At 39.9% G+C, this 13,555-nt stretch overlaps 1 protein-coding gene across 1 annotated transcript; it reads left to right on the top strand.

The window, feature by feature from the left end:
* Nucleotides 1-208: 208 nt before the first annotated feature.
* Nucleotides 209-11,211, top strand: LOC310959573 (myosin heavy chain, fast skeletal muscle; the record flags this gene model as incomplete). The annotated part of the gene is made up of 39 exons (XM_083930961.1): nucleotides 209-412; nucleotides 528-671; nucleotides 770-926; nucleotides 1,020-1,047; nucleotides 1,137-1,242; nucleotides 1,327-1,419; nucleotides 1,498-1,561; nucleotides 1,672-1,770; nucleotides 1,848-1,951; nucleotides 2,039-2,177; nucleotides 2,608-2,726; nucleotides 2,838-2,987; nucleotides 3,069-3,239; nucleotides 3,336-3,639; nucleotides 4,103-4,176; nucleotides 4,261-4,348; nucleotides 4,441-4,558; nucleotides 4,635-4,758; nucleotides 4,871-5,007; nucleotides 5,135-5,390; nucleotides 5,629-5,871; nucleotides 5,965-6,141; nucleotides 6,238-6,383; nucleotides 6,476-6,566; nucleotides 6,659-7,048; nucleotides 7,288-7,414; nucleotides 7,521-7,639; nucleotides 7,990-8,186; nucleotides 8,275-8,458; nucleotides 8,548-8,713; nucleotides 8,909-9,033; nucleotides 9,158-9,466; nucleotides 9,547-9,750; nucleotides 9,849-9,974; nucleotides 10,089-10,259; nucleotides 10,415-10,519; nucleotides 10,600-10,695; nucleotides 10,799-10,930; nucleotides 11,110-11,211. 39 exons carry the CDS (start codon nucleotides 209-211, stop codon nucleotides 11,125-11,127), a joined length of 5,805 nt encoding a protein of 1,934 aa, XP_083787087.1. The 3' UTR covers nucleotides 11,128-11,211.
* Nucleotides 11,212-13,555: the final 2,344 nt, after the last annotated feature.

Raw genomic sequence — 13,555 nt, 5'->3', positions numbered from 1 at the left:
TATTGTTGTAATCTGAGATGGCAAAACAATGAAATATGTCTAAAACTTGTTTTATAGCACAGGATAACAAGGAATTTCTGTTTGCATCGGCTCAGGTAAATTCTTCAAGATAAAATGATGGAAATTAATCAGGTGCAGGTTTCATCAAAATGGACTTGTGATTTATGTTTGAATCACTCATATTTTCAGTCTCCATTAAAGTGCCACAATGAGCACAGACGCAGAGATGGAGGCCTATGGCCCTGCAGCTATTTTCCTCCGCAAACCAGAGAGGGAGAGGATTGAGGCTCAGACTGCTCCATTTGATGCCAAAACAGCCTTCTTTGTGGTCGATCCTGATGAAATGTATGTCAAGGGCAAACTTGTCAAAAAAGAGGGTGGCAAAGCCACGGTTGAAACAGAAGGAGGAAAGGTAGGTGACCCTATTCAATGAAACTAAATGTGATAGTCCATGTCATTAGATAAAACCTTTTTCAGACATTTTTTTTCAAAAATTTCAAAACGTTTTAACTCTATTTTCTATTGAGACTCTCACTGTCAAAGAGGATGACATCCATCCCAGGAACCCTCCAAAGTTTGATAAGATGGAGGACATGGCCATGATGACCCACCTCAATGAGCCTGCTGTGCTGTATAACCTCAAAGAGCGTTATGCATCATGGATGCTCTATGTATGTTTTTACTTTGCTTGAATGTGTATTTCATGTAAATATCATTTAGATTAGTACATGCAAATTTACACACATTTTTTCACTCTCAACGATTACAGACCTACTCTGGCCTGTTCTGTGTCGTCGTGAACCCCTACAAGTGGCTTCCTGTGTACGATGCTCAAGTTGTTAATGCATACAGAGGCAAGAAGAGGATTGAGGCACCACCCCACATCTTCTCCATCTCTGATAATGCCTATCAGTTCATGCTCACTGGTAAGATCAAAGTTACCACAGAATGTGAGGGGATGAGACAGAAAAATCTCAACTATGGGTTTAACTTGAGTGTGTGTATGTGTGTGTGTTCAGATCGTGAGAACCAGTCTGTCCTTATCACGTGAGTATAACACAACTTTTCAAGATAATTCTTTAGGAACTTCATAATCACCTTGCTAAGTAAGTAAAGATGAACCTTTAAACCCCAAGTGGAGAATCCGGTGCAGGAAAGACTGTCAACACCAAGCGTGTCATCCAGTACTTTGCAACAATTGCAGTGGCTGGAGCCGCGAAAAAAGATAGTGGAAAAATTCAGGTAAAATTGTTTGTCAGCTTAAAAATCTTTTCCAGTTGATTGTTGTTGAATGATTTTATAGAACCGCATTATGTCTTTATCTAGGGTTCGTTGGAAGATCAAATCATTGCTGCCAACCCTCTACTAGAGGCCTACGGTAATGCCAAGACAGTGAGGAATGACAACTCCTCTCGTTTTGTAAGTAATTATATTATGATTTTCTCATGCTAACTGTTACTTAGAGTGAAGAACTGACATTTTCCGGTAAATGTTTAGGGTAAATTCATCAGAATCCATTTCGGCACTAGTGGGAAGCTGGCCTCCGCTGATATTGAAACGTGTAAGTTGTTTTCCTTCTGTAGTGGACAACACTATGACAATACTAATTTAGGGCCTTGAACTGTTGAATTTACATTCATCATCAATTCTTTATCTAATAAATACTCACAGATCTGCTGGAAAAGTCTCGTGTCACCTTCCAGTTGTCTGCTGAGAGGAGCTACCATATCTTCTATCAGTTGATGACTGGCCACAAGCCTGAGCTCCTAGGTATGATATAACACAACTGCAAATTTTAGAAAACAATAAAGAGTCAATGCATAAGTGAGCCCTTTTATTTCTTCCAGAGGCCCTTCTGATCACCACCAACCCCTATGACTACCATATGATCAGTCAGGGTGAAATCACTGTCAAAAGCATCAATGATGTGGAGGAGTTCATTGCAACCGATGTAGGTTGATAGTCATTTGTAGAATAATAGCAGATGAATGTCAGGATAACTGATTTTCTAAAAGGATTTGCTGCGCATGAATTGCAGACTGCTATTGACATCTTGGGCTTCACTGGTGAGGAGAAGGTTGCCATTTACAAGCTGACTGGAGCTGTGATGCATCATGGTAACATGAAATTCAAGCAGAAGCAGCGTGAGGAGCAAGCTGAACCTGATGGCAATGAGGGTAATTGTGTGATAGTATATAGTGCAATAGTGTGATGTTAAATCATCACGTCACATCAAAGCACATTAAGCAGGTAAACTATAAGTACAAACACATCACCTTTTTTTATGAAACTATACCACAAGAATGGAATCAAACTTTTTTATACACTATATAAATTAGTTAGAACATTATAACCAGTAATATGAATCCAAAAACATAACACTAACAGGGACTATTTTTCTGCAGAATGAGTCGATTTACTTTAAGTACATTTAGCTGATAATACATACTTTTACTTAAGAACTTCTTGCACCACTGACAATATAAGTTTTAGCATTGTTTTCAACTGTGTTTTTACTTAAAGTTCATATTCTTGCTTCATAGTGTTAATATTGGATGTTGTGCATTTTTGTGCATTAATGGAAAAAACATTTTTTCTTTCAATCAGAGGCTGATAAAATTGCCTACCTCATGGGCCTGAACTCAGCCGATATGCTTAAAGCTCTGTGCTACCCAAGAGTCAAGGTCGGAAATGAGATGGTGACCAAAGGTCAGACAGTGCCACAGGTAATAAAAAGAAAATATGATGTTTAAGAGATTTGAAAATTTGGGACATATTTGGATTTTGATAGGAACATATTCATCTTGAAAATTACATACTGACATCATTCCTTCTAGGTCAACAATTCTGTCAGTGCTCTGTGCAAGTCTGTCTATGAGAAGATGTTCTTGTGGATGGTCATTCGCATCAATGAGATGCTGGACACGAAGCAGCCAAGACAGTTCTACATTGGAGTGTTGGACATTGCTGGATTTGAGATCTTTGATGTGAGTTGTTGGAAAATGTCTGACAGGTTTAAAGTTCAACCCTGTTTTGTCATGAAATTGAACACTTTCCCGTTACTGCAGTTTAACAGCTTGGAACAACTCTGCATCAACTTCACCAATGAGAAACTGCAACAGTTCTTCAACCACCACATGTTTGTCCTGGAGCAAGAGGAGTACAAGAAAGAAGGCATTGACTGGGAGTTCATTGACTTCGGTATGGACTTGGCTGCCTGCATTGAGCTTATCGAGAAGGTAAGTACCTACTCTGGTAGATGGTATGACTTGATTCATGTGCAAATGTTTGCTTCCCCACTATAATTTTTAACATGGAATGTAAACTCCTCATAGCCAATGGGCATCTTCTCCATCCTTGAAGAGGAGTGCATGTTCCCCAAGGCCTCTGACACAACGTTCAAGAACAAGCTGCATGATCAGCATCTTGGCAAAACCAAAGCCTTTGAGAAGCCAAAGCCTGGAAAGGGCAAGGCTGAAGCTCACTTTGCTCTGATTCACTACGCTGGTACAGTGGACTACAATATCACTGGCTGGCTGGACAAGAACAAGGACCCCCTGAATGACTCAGTTGTTCAGCTCTACCAGAAATCTGCCAACAAACTTCTGTCAATGCTGTATGCAGCCCATGCAGGCGATGGTAAGAAAGGGAAGCTCTGTGTAATCAGTTCCATAAAACAATCCTGACCAATATCCATGGTGTCAAAAGCAACATGCATTTAAAAAAAATGCTACTATTTTTTAGCTTATTATTATAATATTATATATATTATTATTCATCTTCAACCGCTTATCCCGGGGTCGGGGTCGCGGGGGGTGCTGGAGCCGATTATTATTATTATTATTATTATTATTAGCAATTAGCAGCTAATCAGAAAGTGCAGTTTAAAATGTTACACAAGATACATTAGGTTTGCAGTAACCAGTAAGAATGTGTGTCTATTACATTTGGTTTGGGGATGATGAATTTGACAGCTGCTCTGTAGTAATATTCATTAATGTGATTTAAATAATTTTCACACTTTGTGCAGCAAAGAAAACTTCTAACAGTATAGTGAATTTTTTTCAATGTCATTAAAAAAATTAAATGTTTTGTGAAACAGAGGCTGGTGGTGGTGCCAAGAAGGGTGGAAAGAAGAAGGGAGGTTCCTTCCAGACTGTGTCTGCTCTTTTCAGAGTAAGCATTGTTTCATATCTTTGGATGACAATTTAAAGACCTTGAAATAATGTTGACCTATTATGTTACTATATTGATCCACAGGAGAACCTGGGAAAGCTGATGACCAACTTGAGGAGCACTCATCCTCACTTTGTCCGTTGCCTCATTCCAAATGAAACAAAGACCCCAGGTAAGAAGCCCATTGTCCTACTTTCTGCCCGACATGTTACTTCATCAAACAAAGGAACATTTGCACAAACTATATGAATTTGCATCTTTTAGGTCTTATGGAAAACCACTTGGTCATCCACCAGCTGAGGTGTAACGGTGTGCTGGAAGGCATCAGAATCTGCAGAAAGGGTTTCCCGAGCAGAATCCTCTACGGTGACTTCAAGCAGAGGTGACTGTAGTTGTCATTATAAGTCAAGTTCAGTAGAGTCATTGAGATGACTTGACAACGTTATTTTCTTTTGCAGATACAAAGTATTGAATGCTAGTGTCATCCCTGAGGGACAGTTCATTGACAACAAGAAAGCTTCAGAGAAGCTGCTGGGCTCCATTGATGTGGACCACACTCAGTACAAGTTTGGACACACAAAGGTGCATTTCTAAAGAAAATATCTAATCTCAATTAATAGCTATGGTAATAACAGTATATGTTCTGGTCTATCCATGTGTACTGGTGAGTGAATTCCTTCGCTTGACAACTTAGGTGTTCTTCAAAGCTGGCCTTCTGGGTACCCTGGAGGAGATGAGAGATGACAAACTTGCGGCATTGGTGACGATGACTCAGGCCCTCTGCAGAGGATATGTCATGAGGAAGGAGTTTGTTAAGATGATGGAAAGGAGGTATGTTTATCATACAGTATGTGGAATTGTAGGGTATATTATGGCAACATTAAATATATATATATTAGCTCTATTGATACAGTCAAATGTCGAAAGAGTAACAAAACTTTATGTTGATTCTTTACAGAGAAGCTATCTTTTCAATCCAGTACAACATCCGGTCATTCATGAATGTGAAGAACTGGCCATGGCTGAAACTGTACTTCAAGATAAAGCCTCTTCTGAAGAGTGCTGAGACTGAGAAGGAGCTGCAGAAGATGAAGGAGAACTATGATAAGATGAAAACAGACCTGGCTACTGCCCTGGCCAAAAAGAAGGAACTAGAGGAGAAGATGGTTTCCCTGCTGCAGGAAAAGAATGATCTGCAACTGCAAGTAGCATCTGTGAGTAGAATGCTAAGACAGTTATGATTTTCTTTCATTTTGCATTAAATAAACACACTTCTACTCTCAGTCACACTAACAAACATTTTGGTGGAATATATTTATATTCTCTGGGTTGTCTTACATTTTGACAACGTTATAGTGATGAAACACTACAATCCACTGAATATACATTTTAATAACTTGGCTAATGAGGCTAAAAAGTGTTTTAACACCACATAATTTGTACATACTGTAGGAAGGTGAGAACCTCTCTGATGCTGAGGAAAGGTGTGAGGGGCTCATTAAAAGCAAGATCCAGCTCGAGGCCAAACTCAAAGAGACAGCTGAGAGACTGGAGGATGAAGAGGAAATGAATGCAGAGCTGACTGCTAAGAAGAGGAAGCTGGAGGATGAATGCTCTGAGCTGAAGAAAGACATTGATGACTTGGAGCTCACATTGGCTAAAGTGGAGAAGGAGAAACATGCCACAGAAAACAAGGTTCAAATAACTTGAAATACAGAATGATAAAATGTTTCTACAGAATTTATGGATGTTAAGTTGTTTTAAAATATCTCACTTATTCCTGTTTAGGTGAAAAACCTGACAGAGGAGATGACATCTCAAGATGAGTCCATTGCCAAGTTAACCAAGGAGAAGAAAGCCCTCCAAGAGGCCCACCAGCAGACACTTGATGATCTCCAGGCAGAGGAAGACAAAGTCAACAGTCTGACTAAGGCCAAGTCAAAGCTGGAACAGCAAGTGGACGATGTAAGAATAAACTGTCACAAAGTTCAAAGAGTATAAAGCAGTTTAGGTTTCAGGATTGTGCCATTGTACAAATCCAAAACGTTTTTTATTCAAAAGCTCGAGGGATCACTGGAGCAAGAGAAGAAGCTCCGCATGGACCTTGAGAGAGCCAAGAGGAAGCTTGAGGGAGATCTGAAACTGGCCCAGGAATCCATAATGGATCTGGAGAATGACAAGCAGCAAACTGATGAGAAACTCAAGAAGTATATTTTTTTTCCATTTCTATTGCCACAATGCAACATAATGAGCCTACATCCACTTTAACAGCAAGAAACGTTTTGTTGCCCTCTTCCAGGAAGGACTTTGAGACCAGCCAGCTCCTCAGCAAGATTGAGGATGAACAGTCTCTTGGTGCTCAGCTTCAGAAGAAGATCAAAGAGCTCCAAGTAACGAATTTAATATGAATTTTACACTCAGTGAATCAAAAACAACATTCTCAAGTTAATACGCCTTCTTGTTATACTTTCATCACATCTAGGCTCGCATTGAGGAGCTGGAGGAAGAGATTGAGGCAGAGAGAGCTGCTCGGGCTAAGGTAGAGAAGCAGAGGGCTGACCTCTCCAGGGAGCTTGAGGAGATCAGTGAGAGGCTCGAGGAAGCTGGTGGAGCAACAGCCGCTCAGATTGAGATGAACAAGAAGCGTGAGGCTGAGTTCCAGAAGCTGCGTCGTGATCTTGAAGAGTCAACCCTGCAGCATGAAGCTACCTCAGCAGCTCTCCGCAAGAAGCAGGCTGACAGTGTTGCAGAGCTGGGAGAGCAGATCGACAACCTCCAGCGTGTCAAGCAGAAGCTGGAGAAGGAGAAGAGCGAGTACAAGATGGAGATTGATGACCTCTCCAGCAACATGGAGGCTGTTGCTAAAGCAAAGGTGAGTAGTTAGTTTCTAAGTAAGGAGATTGCTTCTTTCGACATCTCAGGAATATAAAAGCAGATTTAAAAGAGGTCTTAGAAAAATAAAAAAAACATAATAATACATCACTAGTGTTTAAGTCATCACTGATCATTCAGTATGAAAATGGCTTTAATGTACTGCTAAACAGAAAAGCATTGAACATTTGTAACGTCAAATTTCATGTTTTGAGCTACATAATGTTTTGTTGTTCATAGGGCAACTTGGAGAAAATGTGCAGGACTCTTGAGGACCAGTTGAGTGAACTCAAGTCCAAAAATGATGAGAATGTTCGCCAACTGAATGACATCAATGCACAGAGGGCCAGACTGCAGACAGAGAATGGTAACTCACTTGTACCCCTCACCATAAAACGTACACCTTTGTCATAAAAAGCACTCTGTGGGTGAGTTCCTTATTTTCACAAAGTAGTTCATACATCGTTCTTTAGGTGAATATTCCCGCCAGCTTGAGGAGAAGGAAGCTCTTGTTTCCCAGCTGACCAGGGGCAAGCAGGCCTTCACTCAGCAGATTGAGGAGCTTAAGAGGCACGTTGAAGAGGAAGTGAAGGTATGAAAAGTTGATATTTCGTTTTTATTTTTAGATTGTTAGAAGGTTTAATTAGCTTATCCATTTCAAATATATTCTGTTACTAAATAAAGAAAGAAATTGATTTCACTAGGACCTAATGCCAAGACATGAGTAACTAATTTACTAAATAAACAAGTAAATAACTATAAATTAGTTAGTTACATTTTGAATTTAAGTCACTAATAAAAATAATTCACTAGCATGGCTCTGTAGAGTAATTTAAGGTCCTTAGCCAAATGGCATTTGAATATAACATACATTGGGTTGATTAAAATGTGAGGTAAATACATAAAAGGTAAATACATAATGTCTCTTATCATGCTTAACAGGCCAAGAACGCCCTGGCCCATGCTGTTCAGTCTGCCCGTCATGACTGTGATCTGCTCAGAGAGCAGTTTGAGGAGGAGCAGGAGGCCAAGGCTGAGCTGCAGAGAGGAATGTCCAAGGCCAACAGCGAGGTGGCTCAGTGGAGAAGCAAATATGAGACTGATGCTATTCAACGCACTGAGGAGCTGGAAGACGCAAAGTACATAAAACCTTTCTACTTTTCCATAGGCAGATCCTTTGCTTCCTACTTGTCTAATTAAGCACAAGAGAATTCTTCTTCACTACAGGAAAAAGCTTGCTCAGCGCCTGCAAGATGCAGAGGAATGCATTGAGGCTGTGAACTCCAAGTGTGCCTCACTGGAGAAGACCAAGCAGAGGCTGCAGGGTGAGGTGGAGGACCTCATGATTGACGTGGAGCGAGCTAATAGTTTGGCTGCAAACCTTGACAAGAAGCAGAGGAACTTTGATAAGGCGAGTGTCATCAAAACCAGTTTTGTCTCACTAAAAATATACCAAATAACTATTCATTTTTTCAACGTATATAACCCATATGATTTTAGGTCCTGGCAGAATGGAAACAGAAGTATGAGGAGAGCCAGGCAGAGCTGGAAGGAGCCCAGAAAGAAGCTCGTTCTCTCAGCACTGAACTGTTCAAGATGAAGAACTCTTTTGAAGAGGCTCTGGATCACCTGGAGACCATGAAGAGAGAGAACAAGAACCTGCAGCGTATGTCAATCTTACTATACTTGGAGTGAGTGTTATCACAGTTGTGGATAGGGGAGTTAAGGATTCTTCTTTGACCTCTAATGGTGTAGTTAATTAGCTATAGTGGTGGTAAAAGCCTTGACACATACCCAAAATATAGTGTATACTTCATTGTCTAAGTAACTCAGACTGTATTTGACTTTGGATATCCTGTAGAGGAGATCTCAGACCTGACTGAACAGATCGGTGAGACTGGAAAGAGTATCCATGAGCTGGAGAAGGCCAAGAAGACTGTGGAGTCCGAGAAGGCTGAAATTCAGACGGCACTGGAGGAAGCCGAAGTAAAACATTTGTGAATTTATAGAAATGTTTTTTGTTTGAATTCATCTCATTAGCCAATGCCAGTGTAATTCAGATTTCATTCAAGTGATGTTTATTCATATAATTGTTCAAAAATATTTACAGGGTACACTGGAGCATGAGGAGTCCAAGATTCTCCGTGTTCAACTTGAGCTCAACCAGGTCAAAAGTGAGGTTGACAGGAAGCTGGCAGAGAAGGATGAAGAGATGGAGCAGATCAAGAGGAACAGCCAGAGGGTGATTGACTCAATGCAGAGCACTCTCGATTCTGAGGTCAGGAGCAGGAATGATGCCCTGAGAATCAAGAAGAAGATGGAGGGAGACCTGAATGAGATGGAGATTCAGCTGAGCCATGCCAACAGGCAGGCCGCTGAGGCCCAGAAACAGCTGAGGAATGTCCAGGGACAGCTCAAGGTCAGGTTTGTATGATTACAAAAGGAAATAAAATGTCAAAAAAGAAGAAAAGGTTCATTTTTTTCTCTCTTCTATGTCAGGATGCTTTACTGCACCTTGATGATGCTGTCAGAGGACAGGAAGACATGAAGGAGCAGGTTGCCATGGTGGAGCGCAGAAATGCCCTGATGCTGGCTGAGATTGAGGAGCTGAGAGTCGCTCTGGAGCAGACAGAGAGAGGACGCAAAGTGGCTGAGCAGGAGTTGGTCGATGCTAGTGAGCGCGTCGGACTGCTTCACTCTCAGGTTTTTGTCTGTTATACAATGTAGAAGAGAATACATCCTCCAAATAAGATACATCAAAATGTTTCATTAATACCATGTTTTAAATACTAATTACTCAGAACACCAGTCTCATCAACACCAAGAAGAAGCTGGAGGCTGATCTTGTCCAGGTTCAGGGTGAAGTTGATGATTCAGTTCAGGAAGCAAGAAATGCTGAGGAGAAAGCCAAAAAGGCGATCACTGATGTGAGTTTACATCTCTGCCTCAGTTGTGTTGTGTTTTTGGTCTACTTCAATGTATTAATAATGTTAAGTTCATTACAGATTATGAATGAATTAGAAAACATTGTATCATTTCAGGCTGCCATGATGGCTGAGGAGCTGAAGAAGGAGCAGGACACCAGTTCTCACCTGGAGAGGATGAAGAAGAACCTGGAGGTCACAGTAAAGGACCTGCAGCACCGTCTGGATGAGGCTGAGAACCTCGCCATGAAGGGGGGCAAGAAGCAGCTCCAGAAACTGGAGTCCAGGGTATGCACTAAATGCACAGCAGTATTAATGCTTGTTTCAGAATGTAGATTAAACTCCCAATGAGTTGAGCAAATACAACATCTTTTCTCTGCTTTAAAGCTCTTTACTGGAATTACTTCATAAACTTTGATGAATGATCTATTTTCACATTTCAGGTGCGTGAGCTGGAAGCTGAAGTTGAAGCTGAGCAGAGACGCGGGTCTGATGCCATTAAAGGAGTCCGCAAATATGAGAGGAGAGTGAAGGAGCTCACCTACCAGGTAATTAGTTTGACTTTTTTTTAAAACACAGTACTTTGAAGCCTCTATTCTTTTTCATTCATATTCATTTATTTGTGTAGACTGAGGAGGACAAGAAGAATGTGATCAGACTTCAGGATCTGGTAGAAAAGCTGCAGCTTAAAGTAAAAGCTTACAAGAGACAGGCTGAGGATGCTGTAAGTCAACTACATTTATATGAGCAAACTTTTAATATAGAATAAATAATACTACTATTAGCTGTCTTGAAACTAAGGCTATTTTATTCCAAACACTTCACAGGAGGAGCAGGCCAACACTCACTTGTCCAGGCACAGAAAGGTCCAGCATGAGCTGGAGGAAGCTCAGGAGCGCGCTGACATCGCTGAGTCCCAGGTCAACAAGCTGAGAGCCAAGAGCCGCGATGTTGGAAAGGTAATCATTTCTGTACCAATATTTTACAAAAAATTAAAGATGGCCACATTTTCATTTGGGGTCAGGAGTATTTTGTTTGTATGTATGGTGGTGTCTAAGTCAGACTTTAAAATGATACAAAATTCACTGAAGATATGTCAACCTTTAAATAATTTAGTTTTTCTTGTTTTATTTTCCAGAGTGACTCTGCAGAATAAGGGACCACACCCAAATGCAGCCGTTCGACAGAGTTCCTAAAATATGAACTGTAATTATTTTAACACTGTAACCTTTCAATAAACATAATGCTTATGACTCCCATTTAGTCTGTATTTTGTCTATTAAACCAATGCTTAGACAACAAAATTACATTAGTTGAAAACTGAATGAGTCAAACTAATTACAGAGGAGTTAAGATAATCCCATATATACAGTATATAGGCATTGAAATATATTTAGTTAAAAATCTGTCGTTGTATAGACAGAAATACTAGGGAGGGAAAATTGCATGGTTCTGATCCACAAATGAACATACAAGATTAGTTAAATGTTACCAGGTTAATTTTTAAGTGATAAAACTACAACCAGCAGAAAATGTAACCCTGAGGATTAGTGTGTAGTGTCTTTTTCTACCTTATAAAAACAAACAATAATATGTGTAGGTGTAATATGTTTGTTTTTAGCTCTTCATTTTCAACTTACTGAATCTCACCCCAAAAGTTTAACTTTACAAACACACAAATAATAGCCTGTATAAATATGCAATGTAAGCTAATGTTAAAATGAGACAGACTTCCCTTAATTACACAGATTGAATGTTTATGAAAACCTACATATAACTGAAAATGTTTTTTTTGTCAGAGCAAAATTGCTTTGCTCAGTTTTTAAAAATTTGACATCGTCTTAGAAAATAATGATAGTGACTTGCACTGTCGAAGTGGACTAGACATCTCTGTGAACGTGCTCTTCTTTATCTTCTGAGAACCTGATCATGTGATGCTCTACTAATCCAAAAACCTTCAACACAACACACATTCTTCATGAAGCCTGCATTAATTGAGATGATGCAGAGTGGGTTTTTAGCTTTAATTAGAGTTCATGTTACTATGGAGTTCTCATGGTGGGAAAAACTTAACAGTGCCTTTACTTTCTTAGATGACTGATAAGGGCCATACCAACTTTGACCTTGCAAGTCAGCTATATTAAAATTACAGCTGCAATCACAATGTCACCGTTAACTCACCTAACAGGAAGAGCAGGAAAACACACTCAGGGTGAGCTGGAAGAATCTTCGGGGCGTACGGACATCGAGTCCCAGGTTAAGAGAGCCCAGGGCTGTGATGCTTTCATTCTGTTATTGATAATGATAACATTAGAATTGTACACCAACACATACATTTACATGATATATTTAGGTCATAGGCTAACAATGATATGATTTACTATTCATCACAATTTGCTAGACTGGCCTTGATGATGCCTTGCCCTGAAACAGTTTCCACTATGTTGGCAGCTTTAACTGCTGTGCATCATGTGCTGTCAAATTGGTGGAGATGTTGCTTGTGTTGTCTCTATTAGCAAGTGTTTGTTAAATTGTAGTGCCACAAGTACTCAGGGCCACAGTACTATATACAGAGATGCAATTAAACTCCCACAAATCACTTAAAAGAATGTTAAAGTGAAACCACTGGCTAGTTGCTGTTGGAGATTATGGTAGGATTTACCATTGAGCCAATGACACTCGGAACAGTAAGGTACTCACTGTTATGGAATGACAATTGGCTTTTAGTATAAGCTCAAAGCCATTGCAAGTATCCTAGTACTCTCCTGTGGCCTAGCTGTGTTAAGAGGGGCCACATTCAATATAAATTAATAGAGGTCCATAACAATCTAAATTTATGACCAGCCCTACTGCCAACAAGGCCCATTCATAAACACAGTGCTGACTGGCTTATTTAACAATGAAATAGCAGCAGCAGTTAACTCAAGCGTTGCAATGTGATTTGAAGATTGTCACGACTGACAACATTAATCATTTTTATTTTTATTAACTTTATTTCAGTCTGAGAATGCTGAGTGCTGACAACATCTGGTGGACAATTTTTCACAGAAAATATCAACAAACAATATCAAATTAGGCTAAGTAGAGATTATATAGACTGATTTTTCAAGGGTTCTTACCAAAATTGTCCATCCGGAGTGGTTGCTTCCCTATTTATTTATTTATTTAGCTATGGCCCCATAATGCAATATCTCAATCTAAAGGAGGCGGACTTAGGTGAAATGATGTTACAGCCAGGAAGCTTTAATTAACAGCTGCCTTTGTGGCATCAAACTCTCACATTAAGCTAAGGAAGCACATGTGTTGTCAGAGCTTGGGGCAGATGCTATTTATGTGGATACTGTAGACTGCAAAAGAATGGTTATCCGTTAGTGTACTGAGATATTTTTAGATGACTTTGACAGGGGAGTGGTCACCAGGGAATGACGTAAAGACGATTTCCTTTGTTTAGAATAACAAAGACAGTATCTTATGACCATTCAACGACACAGTATGTGTTTGATGAATGACACACTCTCATGTTTCACTCATAACAGTCATTTAGTCGTTTGGTTACAGCTGCTTTTAATCATGCCAGACATCCT

This window comes from Echiichthys vipera (genome assembly GCF_963691815.1).
Source record: "Echiichthys vipera genome assembly, chromosome: 17".
Lineage (NCBI taxonomy): Eukaryota > Metazoa > Chordata > Actinopteri > Perciformes > Trachinidae > Echiichthys > Echiichthys vipera.
This window is presented reverse-complemented; position numbering and strand designations above follow the sequence as displayed.